The 19713-nt window shown below is 39.7% G+C and overlaps 2 protein-coding genes across 7 annotated transcripts in view; one reads left to right on the plus strand and one right to left on the minus strand.

The window, feature by feature from the left end:
* LOC108241481 (adhesion G protein-coupled receptor L1) overlaps positions 1–4137 on the plus strand; it is a 38757-nt gene extending 34620 nt beyond the window's left edge. For 4 of the 6 annotated variants that reach the window (XM_017425633.3, XM_037974745.1, XM_037974747.1 and 1 more), the window contains one exon: positions 146–4137. In XM_017425633.3, the coding sequence (XP_017281122.1) occupies positions 146–2121 (1976 nt within the window). In that variant the 3' untranslated portion in view covers positions 2122–4137. The remainder of the gene's footprint in view (positions 1–145) is intronic. The other 2 variants (XM_017425634.3, XM_017425635.3) reach the window with 1 other exon arrangement.
* A 1519-nt stretch (positions 4138–5656) lies between these two features.
* On the minus strand, positions 5657–11529 carry LOC108241453 (phospholipid phosphatase 3-like). Its single transcript, XM_017425598.3, has 6 exons — positions 10957–11529; positions 8467–8624; positions 8074–8354; positions 7583–7640; positions 6607–6783; positions 5657–6502 (listed from the first exon to the last, which is right to left on the minus strand). The coding sequence occupies exons 1-6, from the start codon at positions 11165–11167 to the stop codon at positions 6404–6406; spliced, it is 984 nt and encodes a 327-aa protein (XP_017281087.1). The 5' UTR covers positions 11168–11529; the 3' UTR covers positions 5657–6403.
* Positions 11530–19713: the final 8184 nt, after the last annotated feature.

Genomic DNA, 19713 nt, shown 5'->3' on the forward strand with positions numbered 1-19713 from the left:
CCCCACCTTCAGCAGACATATGAACACCAATCTGCTCATTCATTCATTTGTTCATTCATATGCTCAAAGCATGAGATCCTATGTTCCTATCAATACTTTGGTGTTCTCTGTCTTTTTGTAATTAACGTCTTGTTTCTGTCAACAGAGGGTGGTGTATCGCAGAGCCAGGAGTCATGTGGCTTGGACAGTGTGTGTCTGAATGGAGGCTACACCCCCAACACCTTCACCCTGCATGGGTTGGGGACAACACCAGGGTCAAGAGCTGGAGTGGTAGGCAGCACTGACCTTCTTAGGGATGGAGGAGTTGGGATGGGAGGGGATGACATCTCCCCGGGCCTCCTCACACCTCATGGGGCGGCAGATATGAGCAGCGGAACCGGGATGCGTCGCAATTTGTCCGACGCAGCAGCGCTGGAGAAGATGATCATTTCAGAGCTAGTGCAGAGCAACCTGAGGCCCTCGGTTCCCATGCCTGTTCCTCCTGAGCGCTACGGGAGCTTGGCGAGGCCGCACCTTCACGAGAGACCGGCTCTCACTCACACTGCCACCTTAACTCGACACGCTCAGCCACCCCAAGAGGGCTGGGCTGCCACCGTGCAGCCAAACACACGGCACAATGCACAAGAGGGCTGGGCGCACACAAGGCAGCCCACTCAAGACATCGAGACAAACTCCACAACACGTGGTGAAGATCACGGCACAACGCCACGCTTACAAGATGGCTGGTCACACGCACGTGCTCCTGGAGATTCTGACACTCGCGAGCTGCTAAAAGAAGGGGACCGGTCACAGCTGCAAGGCACTCTTGGCCGCCGGGGGCACCAGGACAGGCAACAACCACGTCCCCCCGATGTCCAGGCTCGGCCTTACTCCACCCTCAGCCGCACCCCTGGTACCCTGTCCCGCCACCGCAGCACGGCAGAGTCAAGCGGAGGGACAGAAAGAGAAAGAGACCGGGAGCGAGACAGAGATCGTTACCGGGACAGGCCCCTTCCACCACCTCCTCCTCCTCCCCCACAGGAATCAGAGCCCCTGTACAAAGCTTTAGAAGAGCCGCTGCTAATGAAACAGAGAGAAGCCGTTGTAGAGACATGGAGAAGTGGCCAGGACAGAGAAAAGGATGAGACATTTCTGCTGAAAAGAGACGGAACGTACGACGAACGGAGAGGAGGAACCGAGAGGGGAAAAGACGAATCTTTTACATCCCAGAAGAGAGATGGCACGATGGATGAATGGCGAGCTGGCATTGAGAGGGGGAGAGAAGAAAAAAGAGATGGACGAATGGAGGTGTGGCGAGGAGCGGAAACAGAGCGGGAAGAGACATTTATAACTCAGAAGAAAGATTTTGGTTTGGATGGTTGGAGAGGTGACTTTGAGAGGGAGAAAGACGAATCCTTGTTCTTGAAGGACAGAGAGGGTTGGAGAGCAGGGACTGAGCGAGAGACTGAGAAACAGAAGGACAGAGCGCTGGACGTGTGGAGAGGAGGGATAGATTTGGACAGGGAGGAGTCTTTCTCCTTTGAGAACAAAGATGCAGGTCTAGATGGGAGGAAAAGGGGGAAAGATAGAGGATCTCTTCGATATCATGGCGAACGACAAGATTCTGACAGCTTCACTCTGCCTTTGACCCCTGACCTTGATCTGGACCCTGACTCCTCACCTATCTATGCCCGAGATTCAAACCCCTCCCCGCTCTACCCTGGAGACCGACGCTCGCCGCCCCTTAGCATCTTCCCTCGAAACTCCCCTCCAACAAATATCTTTGCCCCACGAGAGACTAACTCACCTCCCAGCAACCTCTTCTCTCGCCACTCCCCGCAGGTGTACAGCCGCAGCAGCTCTCCTCCACGCTTCTACACCCGCACCTCCCCCCCAACTCACTTATACCCAGACAGCAGCCCCGAAGGCCCAGAAGAAATCAGTCCCACTGGCAGTCAGTCCCAGCGGCCTGCTCTGGAACTGCCCTACAGCCTGGGGCGACCCCCGCTGGGCCCACGGCCCAATCACCTGCAGACCTTCTACCAGCCACCACCACTGGCTACCAATGGAGAGACAGGGTACTCTGCAGATTCCACCTCTGATGGAGACGATGGACAGATGCAGCGGGTGACGAGCCTGTGACTAGGGCGGTGGTGATTGGGGCATAGATACCAGGGAGGAAGAGGAGGATAGTGATATTTTCAGCAAAGAGTTGAAATCAAAAATGATGGAAACCAAGATTATGATTAAAAAAAATTGCTATTGATGTTGGACTACTTCTACTCCTCCCTGCTTCTATTTCCTGATCACCACGAGACTTTTCCCTTTTCCATGTTTTATTTACTTTTGTATGACTGTAATCCATTTATTTGCTCCTACTACTCTTCCATCTTTCCTGAAACCCTGCTGTGTCTTCCCATCTCATTGGTGCTTTTCCTAACTGGTCCATCATCCGAGTTTCTGTTGCTTCATTGGCTGGGTGTTGCCCCTCCCTGTAGCAAACAGTGTCAAAGAAGCACTTGTGTGTTGCCAAAAAACCCTCTCAAAGACCATGTGCATGACTTTATAGTGGCTTTGCAAGGCTACATACTGTAGGAGGAAGCGCTGATGCGTACAAGCGAGTGTGTGTGTGCATAGCTTGATGAGCATGTGTGTGTGTAAGGGTGTGTATATGTGTGTATGAGAGAGAAAGTATATGTATATAAAACATTATTGTATAATTAATGTATCACATTGAAGCATTTTATCAATATGGACATGGAGGACCGCTTCGCTCCTTCTGATTTTAACTCTTGACCTGTCCTCTTTCACATCAAGACCAAAACTTCTGTCCCCTCAATCTGCCACTAACTCTTGGAACTTGTTGCCATGGAGTTTGTCATAGCAACCAAACACTTGACTGCAGAGCCAGAGATCATGTAAAACCTCAGAACTTTTCTGCAACCCCTTAAGATCCTTGTACATATCCACCTCAAGTGTTCTGATTGTCTTGTATTGCTATTGAAGTTCAAGTAAACATGTGAAATAAATGTTTCTGGGTTTCCGTTTGTGTGCACAAAGAGAGACGAAAGCGTTCAGAAGAATTTCTATGCAGTAGCTGAAAATGAGGCGGAACAGAGAGTTGTTGAGCTGTGTGAATAAATTATTTTAAAAAGTAGTTCTGTTAGCATAGACACTATCAATAGATGCTACGCTGTAATTTTACTATGTGTCAGCTGAGACAAAAACATTGCTAAGCAACAAGACACCAATAGTTAACAAAATTTAGCCATTACAACCCAAGAAATTGATTAATGTCAATCACCAACAAGACCCAAACTACGCATCCAGAGAATATTTCCAGTTCTGCTGTCTTTGGCAAAGAGAATAGCAATAAATGTTAGTGCTGTTGTTTACATTGTTGATATTTTATAACAATTTCTGACCACAATTGACTGTAAAAAAGATATTCAAGAGTCATCATAACATTCAGTAGCTACCAGTTGCCGGAAAGTTTTCAAGGGGTGGCCAAGTGGGGTCCACTGATACTCTTGAGATGCTGCACCAAAACTAAAAGCCATAACAGTTTGAGTAATTTTTTTATGCTAATGTCATATATAGGCTATCTGAAAGAAATGCTGCAATGTGGGAGTTAGGGGTGCAGTCCAACTCTACATACCTCAGACTGTGAGAGATAGTGGTTCTTGTTCTGGGAGTTTGCTGTGATCAGATCTTCGATCCTGTAGCCATGGGGCATCAACATTGTGTGACGCCTGCTTAACCCATATGCATCTCCAGTATTGCTGTTGCTGTACTTTTGTGGTAGGTCTTCCTTCATTGTCTCCCTTGTTGGCACCCCTAATAACTACATGATGGTGACTGCTATTTCTTTAAATACTGTATATCGGGTTCCAAAGCTACCTTAAAGGTTTTTTTCCAAGACTGCAGTGACTTAAAGTTCAGCTGGGCTATTGTTCAATAGGGACTTTTATGTCTGCAAAGCAGTTTTGTATTTTTGGAACTTCTGTTTCAAATATTGCAAATGCACTTTGTCATTGAACGAAGAAATGCTGCTACATATGTTGATATATCTGAATAGTCTATACCATCTATATATCATCTATATCTGTGTTCATTTGTGTCATAACAGATAATAAAGCCACCAGCGCAGGAACTAGAGCATTACAACCAATCCATTTTCTTTACCTGCTTTTTCCTTTTTGGGGTTGCTGGGGAGCTGGTGTCTATCTCCAGCAGTCATAGTTCGAGAGGCAGGGGACACCCTGGACAGGTGGCAAGTCCATCACAGGGACACATAGAGATAAATGAGACAACCACTCACACTGTCATTCACACCTAGGGACAGTTTAGAATGACCAATTAACCTAACATACATGTTTTTGGTCTGTGGGAAGAAACTGTAGTACATGAAGAAAACCCATGCATGCACAAGGACAACATGCAACAGCTTTAATAACTGCACCATCATTGATCCAAAAACTCCAATAAAATTATGAATAAATGACAAACGTGTTCCAACAATGCAAAGATCCAGGCTGTTAGCATCAAAGTTCATAAAAATCTCAATATATTTAAAGAAATAGCATTCACCACTACGTAGCTATGCTCCAATGACTTTTGAATATTGTGGTTAAGAATTAGCATGAAATAAAATTTAAAAAAATAAACAACATCACTAACGTGTTAATTTTCTCATTGACAAAAACAGTAAAACTAGACCCAGAATGTCTAGTTTGGGTTTTGTTGGTGCATTGTTGTAAGAGTTATTTAACTCATGTATTGAAGGTTTTCACCAAATTATCATTTATCAAAATCTTTTCTGGTGTTCAAATATAAAATTAATTCAGTCAGCCTGATCAGAAATTATCACTGTCAACAGTTATGTAAGATGCAATACAAGGTTATTGGTAATTTTATACTCCAGGGAAAGTAATTTTGAGCACTGTCCTTATATAACTGTGACATTTTTTTAGCAACTTTTAAAATATATAAATCTCCTAAGATTTTATAAGAAGGAAAAATCTGTTATTGAAAATGTTAAGAATGTTTATAGTCAATGGAAAACACTATTAAGCGATTACACATTGTGACTGTGGACCCATATATCCCCGACATGTAATTCAGCTAATTTTACAATAAAAGTTAAATGAAAAACTGACGACATGTTCGTCACACTTCGGTGGTGAAGATGAGGATATTAATTTCAGGCAGAAGATATAAAAAAAAAAATGGGTCAGAGAAAGAAGAGGTGGTAGGCATACTTTGAGAGAAAAAACAAAATCTTTAACACTAATATGTGTGATTGAAATGACCCAGAAATAAAGAATGTATGATTTCTTTAATCAAATAAAGATTTTTCTTCTTTTTTTTTTTTGCTTATTAATGATATATGTTGCCTGTTTTAAGTGTGTTTGTAAAATGTCATACAGCTATTATAACTCAAAGTCAAACATTTATTTGTATGAAGCTTTTGCATTGTTGTTTGTTGCTGATATTGTGGGAAAAAAAGAGAAAAATTACAATTCAGCTGTATTTTTTTCCTGTTATTAAGTTCCCAATGGGCGGTGAAGTGGTTTGGGGACCCACAAAACAAAACAAAAAAACCAAACCAAAAACTCACAAAATTACAAAATAATGCACGACTGATCTGTGGTAAGAAGACATACAAAAGACAGAGAAGATGCATCAATATTTTTCTTTTAATTACATATTTAGGTGGCATTTAGTCATTCTTTTTAACTACAAATCTCTTAACAAACAAACATCCCCAAAGTGACAATAAATTGTTTTATACATACACACAGATAAAAAAAAATCATTTCATGGCATCTACTGATACAGAAAGTTGGGAATATCAGTTTCATTCATGCTGTTTTTGCTTCCATTCATCCACATTCGACAAGTTTTATAAAAAGTAGCTAAATAATAAATTCCATAATTATATAAATATAAATTACATTCTATTCGGTTCAGAGTGGTAAATAAAAATACTAATATGAAAAACGTAAAAGTGCTTTGAAATTATGATTAAAATTATAAAAAATGCAATATTTACAAGTTAGGCACAGTGTTTTAGTGGTTGTTGTGTGTTCAGTCTCATCTTACAGGTAAAAATTGCGTGTGAAGCTTTATTCGGTCACAAGGACAAAAGTGCTCAGGTTGTTTACAGAAAATAACAGAAGCAGAGTTTTCAGTCTCTTTTTCTTTCTCTCAAGTCGTATTTCAGTTTCTGTTTCTGTCTATTTTGAGCTGCAGACATTATCTCACAAAGAAAACATTTCTGCTCTTCCTGTCAAAAATATTGAGGTATGTTATGAGATTTCAGAGGAAATTGTCTCACATTCTTCAAATCTCCCGTCTGTGCAGACCAGAGTTCAGGCAGCAGCTGGATGATGACACGTGCGAGTGTTGGTGGGCGTGAGGTTTAGCAGACGGTGTGGTGAGGTGACGTGGGGCTGTCCGGTGTCTCAGCAGGAGACAGGTCCGAGCTGGAGCTTTTAAACATGGGAGAGATGTAGAACGCCTGCAAAAATAAAAAACGCAAATCCAATTTATGAGGCTTTAGCCGACTCTGACGTGAGGACACGCTCTGGTGACCCAAAAACCAAGCAGACGGGATATACTGACCACCCAGTAAGCGGTGAGAGCTCCCTGCAGGTAGCCTGTTAGCACGTCAGATGGGTGATGCCTGTAATCTGAGATGCGGGTCAGACCTGTGTAGACTGCCAGCAGGACCACGAAAAACTGCAGCATCGGCCTTAGTAATCGAGCTCCCTGCCATGTAAACCGGGCTTGCAGGTAAAACTAAAAAAACAAAGAAAGTGTTTTCTTTTAGTGAACCAAGCAACACAAAAGGGCCAACGTCAGTGCCCCTCTGGGGCCTGACACAGTGATGCTGCTCAATTTCTTTTCCTCTTTTCAAAGGAGGCATATTCTACCCCTGTATCAAAAGAACAATCAGCATCTTTTACAACATGCTGACTGTTCTAACAAGGTTTGAAGAGTCAGAGTTATTTTAGACTTTGACATTTGTACCACTTTATCCATTCTTCCTCAAACGATTAGAAACAATCCCTTGCTCCAACCATTTTATTAAAATCTGATTTCACAGCATTTTCAGTGACAAGCTTTTGTATAATAGTACGTCTTATTCTTTACTTTAAACTAGCAAAGCAAAACATCCCATTTTTTTGTCTTCCACCTTTAAAGTTACGCTTTTTGCACAACATTAAAAAGATGTGCAACAAAACTCCAAACCAAGGGTGTCCAAAACTCTGAGTGTGATTAGATTTATACATTTAGAAATTTGCATGTACAAATACACGGTTCCAGAGCGGGAAACACACACACACTTTCACACAATAGAGCCGAGCTGTGAGACGGTGAGGCGAGGTCACACTCCTCCCACAGCAAAACAAAGCAGTCTCTGTTTTGTCCCTTATCTTCCTCCAGTCTCCTCTCGTCGTTCATTCTTTCACTTTCTGCTACTAACTGGACCAATGATGTGTGATTTATTCTCTTTAAGAATTTCAGATTGGCTTATAATTGGAGGTTAGAGACGCAACATTTGTTTGTCAGTGAGAGTACAAACAGAAATACTCACCGCTAAATAGAGCATTGTGTACATCGCAAAAGAGGCATGGCCAGAGAAGAAGGACTTCCTAGAAAAATAAAAAAGCATTCAGAATAACTCATAACAGAAGCATACTACAAAACACAGATCCATATTCATTTTTATATATTCAAGACGTGAATAAATTTGTTGGTATCCTTACAGCTCATTGAAACAATGCTTCATTTTTATGAAAAGTTATTTAGTTACAGGCAATTGTCAAATGCTTTTAGTATGTGATAAAGTAAATAACAAACAGTGTTAAAAAAAGATTTGTTGTTTATTTTACAAAGATATGCTAAATTAGGACAGATTTGTTAGTTCCCTTATAGAGACTTTTACTCTTTGCATTAAAGTCATGTTTCAAACTAAGTGTTTAATCTTAATCAGTATCACAAGCGCCTTCAAGATTTTCAGCCTATTTAAAGGAAACAAACAGGGTACCAACAAATTTATCGACATCTGTACAAACACACACACACCTGGCCTCTTCTTCTAAATGGCGATTTCCACACGTCACGGTTGCAACGTAGGTTCCAGGTGTGCAGTTGAGCGATGCGTAGGTGACGCCACACGCAGACAAGAAGTGAGGTCGCAGCCGTCCCACGCTCAGCTTGGCCATGTTGGTCAGCGATTGGCCAATGCCGCAGCCGAACAGGAAGCAGCCCAGCTCCTTGTACAGGCAGGACACGTAAAGGTTCCTGACAAAGGCTTTGGAGCTAACGCTTCCGAAACGCACCCGGAAACACTCCCCAAAGGCAATCTACAGATAAAGATGTAATCAAAAACACCATTAGATTAGGCTCGTCCTGTTATTGTAGAGTAAATAAAAAGCAGCCGCTGCGTTGGGAGCGATGAAGATAATGAGCTCTTACCGTGAGGCCTGTGATAACAATTCCACCTGCCATGAGTAATTCGTCTGGGATAACTTCACTATGCAGATAAGGGTAGGTGATGCTGGAGTCTCCACATGTGAAGCCCCTTTTGTAAGGACTCACTGCCCTCAGCTCACACACAAAAAAGGGAACCGACGCTGTAAACAGAGAAGAAGACAGATAGGAAGTGAATTAGCCCAAACTGTTGAACATAACAGAAACCACCAAATAGGAACATCAGAAACAGCAAATAGGACTGATGATGATGAGCGGAGAAGAATGCAAATGTAAACATGTTTAATTTGGTCTTCATGTGATATTCAGAGTTCAGGTGAATCCAGATTATTGCACACCCAGTTGTCACTGATTTTGGGGGCTAAATGTACTTAAAAGTACCATGCTATGATTTTAAAACCATATTTATTGTTGGTTATGACACAGAAACCAAAATTTATAGTGAATTTGAAGTAGCACTTAAGTTTCCTCAACCCACCGACTTTCAGCCTTTTGCAAACATTCAAAATGCTTAAAATGAAGCCTGTATTTGCTGTTTTGAGTAAAATAACTGGTCTTTTATGAAAACTAGATTTTTTTAATGTTCCTATGAGCATGTTAGACTGCTACTGTAATTACTATGTAGCTTAAAGCATGATATGTCACAATACTGACTCACAGGCTGCCAACTCAGCTCATTATCATAAAGCACAACAAGCAAAATCTGTCATATTTCAAAAGCTTTGTCCACACCAATAACTTTTTCTTTCATACAGAACATGAGAGTCTAAAGAAAAACGAAATTGTTAGCCACCTTGAACAGTTTTAATGTTGTTGTTTTTTTGTATTTCTCCGTTAAGTAAGGAGTGTAAAATACGACTGTAGCCACCAGATCCAAAACATGAAACCATCAGTGTCTGAAAAATAAAAAATAATCCCCCCCCCCCCCATTCATTTATTTACGATAAAATAGTCAAACCTACATGAATGAGGTGTGAAACATAAAAGCTAATTAAACAAAAATGTTGTTTTAAATTAGTAAGTACCTCAGTTAGTACCTAATGTTCAGTTCTCAGTGTTGATGCAGGCTTGTTGTCCTTGAGTCGAAACATACAGCTAAATACTCTGAACATATATTTTACCCACAGCTAAAAATAATAAGGCCAGGACAAAATTCAAAGCTAATCACATGGGGACAGTGATCTGTGGAATTTAGTAAAGGACAAAATGGTCAAACAAAAAAAATTGTTTTGCAGGAAAATAACAATTAGGAATGTTGAGGTCACAGAACTCCTCCAGTGGGACAAAAAAAAAAAGAAAAAGCGAAAAAGCTTCTGTTTCCTGAACGAATCCACAGGGACTGGAACTGAAAGGGTTCCCGTCAGCGCTAAAGAAAAGACCAAGTTCGAATCGTGCATCTGTTCGAGGGCATTTCTGTTGATGAGCAGAGAAAAAGAGAGGAGGAGGAGGAGGAGGAGGAGGAGGGGGGTTGTTTGTGACTCCAGTTCAACTCTTCCCAACTAAACAAAGAGCAAATGTTGCAGGCGACCAGAGCCAGAACCAGCCTGTCACAATCCCTGTTTGTCTCTGGATGTACCCTCTGTCTTTCACCACAGAAAAAAAAAAAAAAACAGATAAAAGTAAAGAAACAGAGACTTCTGATTTGGTTCCCTCCTTTCTCCAGATATCTGTTCCCCATACAGTTTTATTTCCAGTTGGCTAATATTATATAACCTCTCTCTTGTCTCATAAAGGGACCCTCAGAGGGTGGGTCAGCAATTAGACTAATGGGCAGGGCAGATACACACACACACACACACACACACAAACACATAGTACTCATGGGTCGTCATATTATTTATTCATACCAAACTGAATTCCCCCTGGCCTGACTCTACCCTGAGAACTAGGATGTTGTCATGGAAACTGTACAAATCCCCAGGCAATGCACAAACCAGCTGGTTCGGAGAGCTGAAGAACATGCATGAGAGAGGGGAAAAAAAAGAAAAAGAGTAGACATGTAAATGGAGAAAGTGAGAAGTTTTCCTCGCCTTTTTTTACTCCTAATTCCTCAATCGTTCTAACTAAATTGTTCTACGACCTTCTGCTCACAAGCCCGGGCGTCCTGCTTTTATCGACTGACTGTCTTTGTTGTCTAAATAACAGGGAACAGAATCAAAGCAGAACAGAACATAAACTGTGTGAAGTACCTCTGAGGTAAAAGGAAGGAATAACTAATACATGAACATAGTTCTGCCAAATCAAAAGTGGTAAAACAAGAGAAATCTGTTGACTGTTTTGTCCAACTAAAGACTAAATATGTTATAATGAACAAAAAGGGCAACAAAACAAATGTTACACTACTGAATCAGAAAATACAGAATATGAATCAGTATTTAATTATCATTCCTTTGAGTGTATGAAAGGCTACATTAAACAAGCAGTTCTAGCAGTTTAGCCAGCTCTTTAAAGTTAGAAATGTATGTTGGTATTTACCAAGGAAGAGACAGAGCAGGTCCAAGCCGACCAGAAGTTTCCTCTTGGATAAAACCGGTCCACTTGTTTCCAAGAGTTTCTTCCCGGTGCTCTTGTCCATCCCCATCCCTTCAGCTGCGGACAGGCAGCTCTTGTTGTCCGACAGTTTGAGCTGAAGCTCTGCGCTCTGGGCGGTCAAAGCGGCGCGCTGCGTCCCGAACGTGTCCAACATGAAGACGCGGGGTTGGCTGAGGCTGAGAGGGGAAAAGTCCTGTTGGCAGAGAAGCTCCTGCGCGCAGAAAGGGAACGCGGTCTGGGTGCGTGAACCCACATGTTGGTGTTTTAAACAGGCCCTGCTGCACGTGTCTGCGCGCTGATTGGACGCCGGGTTTTACTCATATTTACTGTAAGTCTGCGGGGCTCGTCCTGACTTGCTGCTGCAGCGTTCGTCACCTTGAAGTAAGGGAATGTTTACGCAACACACAAAACAGGATCGGATCCTTACCTTCCCTCAAATTCTCTCAGGCACAATGGAAAAAGTGGAATTCCAAGAAGCTTCCGCCAACTCAGGTGGGAGAAAACGAATCAGCCGTGTGTCACGATGACAGTGGTATGAATGGCACTTGACAAAAATTCTTCCATCCCCGGGGGCTTTTTCCTGTAGTAATATAATCTCTGGCAACACTGGACGTTTCTGATTCTCGGAAGGTGGCTTAAACAAAACTCTAACAAGTTTCCCACTTTAATTGAGACTGGTTTTAATAACTTTTAGGTTTTAATAAGTCATTCTCTAACTCATTATACATATACATCTACTGCCTTTTGTTGCCCTTCAACCTGGAAAGTGACTGGATTTTTTAAAATTTGATTAAAAGCAACAATTCTCCTTTGAAATGAATGAAGTTTGGTAAATATATAACTGAAAAGTGGAGCAGGTGTTTTCCTAAAACATGTGGAAGAAGGTGCTGTGGTCAGATGAGACCAAAGTTGAACTTTTAGGCCGTCGAGGATAACACCGAACACCTCTCATCAGGCTGAGAACACCATCCAGTGAAGCACGATGGTGGCAGTATCATGCTATGGGGATGTAGGGGACTGGGAAACCGGTCAGACTTAGAGAAAAGATGGATGTAGCAAAATATGAAGAAATTCTTGAGAGAGGAACGTCTTGGAATCTTGCAGAGATTTGAGACTGGAGAGGAGGTTCGACTCCAAACACACGGCTGAAGCAACACGCCACTGGTTTAAAAACAAACACGCAAATGTCCTGGAATAGTCCAAAGGCCTCAATCAGTCCTCAATCCAACTGAGAATCTTTGGTTTGATTAACAGATTGTTGGAGACAAGCAGCATTACTCCAACCTGAAGGAGATGCAGCAGTTTGGTCATGAAGAACCAATTAAAACTCCAGTTATTTTCCCCATTTAATGTCATTAATCTTTTAGAATAAGTTATATGGCAACAAAATAGAAAAGAATACAGAGAGGGATGATTTTATTTTACAAGGCACTGTATGGTAAAAGGTCCAGTCCTCCTCAGTAAGCTGTTAATGTAAAGAGATTTGAACGGCATAAACTTCTTTTCATTGTTCTCATAACTATTTGAGGCAGTTTGTTTTTCTTCTTCTTCTTTTAAAGGGCTGGTGCTCGTAGCTTCATCGCTCATGGAAGTGATTTGAGAGTTTGTTGTTTTTAAACTGGTTATAAAAACGTCAGAGAAGAGACTGTTCTCTTGCCTGAATATGAGCGTGGCAACTTGTGGACGACTCTGTCTTCTGTCCCCCTTGTGGTGGCTCCACAATCTGTTCCTGCTTCCACACCTGCTGGCATTAAGACTAACGCTGTCTGTGCAGAAAACTAGGTGTTCAAAACTCTCACAAGCCCCTGCTTCAGAAGAAAGACAACGACTTGAGGGATCGTCTGTGATCTGTTTACTGGTGGCAACCGTCGAGGCAAATAATACTTGTTGTAACGTGTGTTGTTTCAATATTAGTGTTGCTCAGACTGTTGCCGGGAATTAACAGGACATGTCACGGCAGACATTTTGTCTTGAAAGAGTAGGAGAATCACCTGGAAGAATATTAATTTGCAGAACTTCTAAACTGAATGCAGTCTTTGTTAAAACATCCACGTTTTACCTGCTCTTTCAAGTCAATATGTCTGTGAAAAAGGCCATTTCGATAAAAAAGTGAGGGATACTTTTTGTCAAGAGGGTAAATATAACAAAAACTGAAAGTGATCAAATCTTTCTATTAGAAAAGAAATTAAACGGTTGTTTTTTTTATTCAGGTAATCGACTTTTAGAACATTAGTGCTTCATTTTATCGCAAAATACTAGCAAGCATTTGTGAAAAATCAGCCAATGATTTCCTGTAAAAATGTCTTGTAAATCCCAAAGAAAAATCAGTGAAATGACCCAACAGCAAAAACTCAGGGCTTATTAGATTATAGATTACATGATGTCATATTTAATTGATTAATTATATTCAGTGGAGAAATTATAACATGATTTTTATCTGTCTGTTCCCCACTGTCTGACCTTTACTTTACGTCCTGTCTGTAGAGCAAATAAAACCCAAAAATGCTACAGAAAGTGTTTTGACCTTTGAGGAGCGCCACAGTTCATCCTCAGACAGCCGTCAGTAGTGTTTGAAGGTGTTGACAGATACTCATTTAGCCGTTTTTGCTTTAACAGATCTTTAGCATTTTCTGTTTAGTTTAATTTAAAGGTGTAATAAGAAAAATATTTCTCTTGGATGAAAAAAAAAATGGTTGCTGAACACATAAAATTAAGAATCAGGGATCAGGTGTCATATAAAATGACTGTGTGTGAAATCTAAATACGTTTGGTTTTCAAGTCATCTGGTGGTGTCATCATATTGTAGGGTTGCATTTATTTATTTATTAGTCAGAACTGAAGAAATGTTAGATGGTGTAAAATAGGTAAATTATTGAAAAAAAAATTAAGGTCTTCACCTTTTACCGTGGCAGTGATTTAAACAGTGATTTAAATCAAAATAAGTTTCTCTGCACAGCAAAGATTTGGACAAATTTCCATTAACCAGATATGATAAATATCTAACTGGTAGAGAACTGAAGCTGCTGGTATTAAAATGTATGTGAAGTTTGTAAATATCTGAATAAGTCAATTAATCTCAATAAATAACACAAAACATTTCAATAAAATGTATTTAGTCAGCAATCAGAAAACAATTTCCTTGTACTGTTCATTTAAATTTTTATTTAACTTTGCGCCTTACTTTATGAGTGTTCTGTTTATTTATCATTTATATCTTATTCATTATCTTATGGTCATGTTTACAATACAACCATATCTTTTATCATTTCAGTTTATTTGTTTTTATACTTTTGTTTGTGTCATAGGTTTGTATTATTATTATTATTATTATTATTATTATTATTATTATTATTATTATTATTATTATTATAGCTTTTTATTTTGGTAAATTAAAGTAAGGGAGGCTTGAAATAGTTTTAGTCTTTTTTTCATTTATCGTTTACTCTTTATAAGAACTGGATGCAGCTGAGTTTCATGAAAACTATTAACCTCGTTGTTGCTGCTGTTTTGTCCAATGAGGGACGAAGTAAATCATGGACATACATGCATTTTAAATTTAGTATTTATCTTTCTCGAGCTTTCTTCTTTTTCTATAATAAGGCAGTATAGATTGACAAATTTGCCACACGTTTTGGGCAGGAATCAAAATGGCTCACTAAATATAAAAAGGTGAACAGTTTCTTTTCTTCTGCTGCTGCTCCAGGGGGCAGCAAAGCCTCTGTGACAAGAGGTTTGTCTTATCGTTCCTGCTGATGGTCAACGATTTCTGTTTCTGTACGTAGAAGAAAACAGAAAGACATCAGCAATGAAACGGAGAGTCCTTGTTCGTCTTAAAATGTGAAGTGAAAACAAAGTTCCTGGTGAGGAAACTCGATTTGTTTTTGCTGCTGTTGTTGTTTGTCAAAAAGGCCAAAATGTTATCCTGGCCACAGAAAATCTAATATAAAACATGTGTGTGTGTGTCAAGGTAGTTATGCAGATTTATAGATCTATAATTATAGTAAATAAATGCACCCACTGAGCCAATAAAATGACGTGTGTCTTTGTTTTTCTGGTATTTCATCATTTGCAGGGTGGAAAATCAAGCAGATTTGATAAACTGTAATGCATTTCTCCACATGACCTCAATGAGTAATGATGTATGTCACTTCCTCTGATGAAAGATGGAGAAGCAAGTGTCTGGGAAAACTTTTTTGAACTATCCGTGGAGCGATGCAAATGTAAATTATGAATGCCGGCAAGTTGAAACAAAAATGATTAGCTTGTGTCACGCATGAAGCTCTAAAGTGCTGAGAGGTTTGCAAGCCGAAATGAAAGTGTCCCGCTCTGTCTGTTTTCGACAAGTTTTGAGTTTTTGTAAACAAACGTGGAAACTTTTGAGGATTTCTGCAGCCTCCATGTTTGTAGCTGGGCGTCTGGTTTCAATAGGGAACAGAGGAGTTGGGTTTTTTTCTGCCCTGCTGGAGCATATGACCTTCGACAAATTGTATGTCGTATTGGTAACGCTAAATTTCTCATTTTCTCTGTGTCAAGCTGACTTCCTCATCTCTGTCACTCCCACACAGAAACAGTCCCGTTATCTTTCCCATCACACCACAAGACTTCTCAGTTTTCATCCCTTGTGATATTTTTGCAACCGCAGCATTGTTGTTTTGGTTTTTTCTTTTACTAAGTTTAAGAAACATTCAGTCAATTAATGTAATTTTGTAACGACTTCCACTCAGGACTTTACAGGCTCCTGAGCCAACCCTGAACTCTCTAAGAAAATAAAACAAACAAAAACTCCTTCAAAACCTCAAGGAAAACCAAGTTGTAAAAATTACAGAGGTATCACAGAAAAAAAAACTAACAGAATGAAAATAAAACCACAACAGACTTAAGCAGTAACTTTTTTAAATAATATTTTTTGGGCTTTTGTTGTCTTTGTTTAACAGTAGATAAGGAGAGGTTAAAATGCAGCGATGGGATTCCTGCTGTTTCAGCTGCAGGGGCAAACTGCAGTGCTTTTATTGTGACGGGTCTGCTAGATGAGCTTTCAGACAGCTTGAGCAGACCAGAAAAAAAAGAAAGGATTAGTCTTGACTTTTTTTTAAGTGAGTTTCTGTTGAGACATTCTGAGCAGTCAGTATCTTACTTGCAGTAGACAGCAGTCAGAACAATAGCAGTTTGGAGAATCCGGGGGCTGTTCCAGAGAGGGTTTTAGCAAACCACAAGCAACCTCAAAAATTTCAAATTAATTGCTAAGTTGTGGACTTTTCACTGTGTTACTTTTGCATCAGGCAGTTAGGAGGCAAACACTTTTAGTTTTGTCACACAATTCTCCAAATGTATATTGTTCTCACTGCTGGATGTTAGACATTTTTACAAAACAGTTAAAGGCAAGTCCTCCTTAAAACTGCCTCTGACACTTCACAAGTCACCAGCCGAGCTGGCCAGGTCCTGGGACAACAAGAGCTTTTATAAATGGAGCCATCGGAGACACGCTAAGCTTAAGATGCATGTTGGGCATCTTTTATTCTACAGACCGAAGTATGTCACACCCTCAGGCTGAGATGCCATCTGACATTTTCATATATTGATCTGTCATTACTGCCTTTAGAGGCTCAGGAGGCCCAAAGGCAGCAGGCTGACCTTAACCCCTTATGTATATATATATATATATATATATATATATATATATATATATATGCATTTTATGTTTGAAACAAAAACAACTGAAGACATTTAATTAATTAAACTTGGTTTTGAATGTTGAATAAAATCATTAGATAATTGTTATCAGATGATTATGTAAATACCTCTGTGTGCGTGCGTCTGTGTGTGTGTCTTCTAGCCCATGAATCACTGTACAGATTTTAATGAAACTCAGAAAGTATCGTTGGATGCATGTCTAAAAGTGATAGGTTTTGGAGTCAACCTGATTCAAGTGGGCTACTACAGGTAATCAAACTTCAAACAAAAATAGCTACAGCTCAGTCAGTTTTACAGATATTGAGCTAAAAATTGTTTTGATAGTAGCTGAGATTCATTCTCAACACATGCTGTAAACACTAACAGATCCTGCAGTATCTTTGTTTAAAACTTTTGCATGCAAGGCAGCGGGTGTAATGGGCATTGAGGAGTAATACTTTAATTATTATTTCAGAACCACAACTAGAGATATAAGGATGTTAAAGTGCATTTTTAATGTGCAGAGCAGCATGAAAATTTCCAGGAGCTCATAAATTACCCAAGAATGTTTCAATAACTGCAAGTTTCTTCGTTAGTTCTTGTTTTACTGGAATCCGAAAGAATTTTTTTCTGAAAGTACAAAATGAGAAGACTATGGATCTTTACCATGAGAAACTTTACGAAAACAATAACGTGAATCCTAAAGAATGCTTTCTCTATTACAGCCAAATAGGCTGTATTTGCATGTTAAAATAAGCTGCATGATATGCATCGAGTCTTTTTGAACTTTTACTCAAAGTTCCATGGAAGAGCTATATGGTAATTTTATTCTTATCTATGATTGTTTGATTATCTAAACTTTTGCAGCGACGGTGGTATCCACCATTACAGTTAGCGTGACCCCGATCAGTGATCAGCATTTCCTGTCTTTTTGTTTTTTCTTTATATAGCTATTCACTTCCCGTTCGGTAACAACCACAAACATTCCTATAACGCTTGCAGCATCACAGTCCTGACCAGCTGATTGTGTGAATACAAATAGCTTCTGAGCACGATTACCATAAACTGTAAAGTTTTACCAGCTATCAGAGGTTAGTTTTTAAATAATGAAGGGAAAGCCTTCAACAGTGGTGACAGCAGTAATACTACCGCTCTGATGAGCAACTTACAGTAACAATTTAAACAAAAAGAATTTTAAAAAAACACAGATCAGCTCTGGCTTCTCAAAGCAAACCAGTCATCTCAAAATATATTAGTAAATTGCTGCATTTAAAGTTTAAATTTTATCGGTATTAGGAGAAAAAAAACATTGAACACACCAACTAAAAAGATGTTTTTATACACACATGCTGATGTTTAAGGTGTGTGTTTAATGTTCACAGCTTGTCTGAGGAATCTGTCATTCATGTATATCTGAGAGTTGTCATTAGTCAGTCTGTTATCATTGGAAATGTTGCTATTTGGTCATAAACCAAAGTGTTCAGGAAAAAAGTAAAAGAAAAAATAAAACAGACACAGTTGTAGCGTTAAAGCTCACGGGAAGCATAATACAAATAAAAGTGATCAACGCATTAAAAAAAAAGAGATATTTTAACCTGGGCTACATTTTGTTTTGTCAAAAACATTTAAAGACAGTGAAATAATAATTAATTAATTTTTGCATGTTATAAATATAAATAAAGAACATATGGCAATTCTAATCTAATCTGATCATAGATTAATTTCTAGCCGATTGGCATATATATATATATATATATATATAGTTTGTTTGCCTCAGGTGGGGCATGAACTCTAATTCTCATCTCGTTGTTTGAGCCAAACTGTGCAGACGCAGACAGCAGGAAAAAAAAAAAAAACCTGTCAGGTATCTCAATTTTTAAATGACTTTTTTTTTTCCTTTCTGAAAGCTGTTTCTGTAAAGCTTGTTGCTCTCGTGTGACATTTCTCTGCCACAGTTCAGGGCTGAGCTTCACCATTCTCAGGTTCTGAGTGATCTACTTTCCTGCGGACAGCTTCCTCTGCTTTCACTCATGTGTTAACCATTTTCTTCCTGCTCAGACTCATCTCACAGAAAACTGAGACTTTTTTTTACCAAATACCCAGGCAGAGATACTTTCCATGATGCCTTTATGCACATTTAGGACTTGGTTTCAGTTGACTCATTTAATTACATTATACTCAGATTGTATTCATGGTCATTCTAAAGAAGTTCTTTCCCAGATTAGACAAAGTGAGTAATCTACAGCTACAGAATGAACCACTTTGTTTGACGTTAACCCAACAAACTTCGGTACAATTTCCTGTTTTATGTTTACACAGGTTAGAATCCAGTTGTTTCATTATTTTTCCATGGTCCAATTTTCTAATTTAGGACACTTCAAAAAAAACAAAACTTGTGATATGCAACGCAATTTCCCCCTTTGATGTAATCTAAAACTCTTTTGCTGTTGTGAGGATTGTTTCGTTTTGGTCACAGCAGTGCAAGTCATGATCACGTCCTGCTGCATTTCTGTCAGGAACGGGGCGGAAGGAGGCGAACCCAGAATACAGACTCATCTTGAAGCAGACTAACTTATTAAACTAAAGAACAAACCAAAACAAAAGCTGACATGGCAGCAAAAACAGAAAACATAAACTAAAACCAAAATAATGACATGAACCAAATTACAGACGGAATCAGCAAGGCGGAGACGGAACAAAAACACAACAATGAACCAGCAGAGTAGTGGAGAAAGTGACCGGGTTTTATGCACTGAAGATAACGAGATAAGTGGGAACAGGTGAGTGATGCAAATTGTAGACAGGTGGAGATGGGCGTGGCAGAGAGACAAGAGAGTAACTGAGGAGTGAATAGTGACAGAAACAAAGGCACGACTAAACAACAACTAAACTAAGACAAGGACAGCTGAACACAAACAGGAAACAAATAAACAAAAACCCACAATTTCTCTAGTAAGGCTGATTATTTTTGCCCGCAGCCTTCGTCTGTGTTTTCCTGCCGTCTCATAAACCAGTGGGTCGGTTTTACTT

The sequence above is a fragment of the Kryptolebias marmoratus genome, linkage group LG3 (genome assembly GCF_001649575.2).
Source record: "Kryptolebias marmoratus isolate JLee-2015 linkage group LG3, ASM164957v2, whole genome shotgun sequence".
Taxonomy (NCBI): Eukaryota; Metazoa; Chordata; class Actinopteri; order Cyprinodontiformes; family Rivulidae; genus Kryptolebias; species Kryptolebias marmoratus.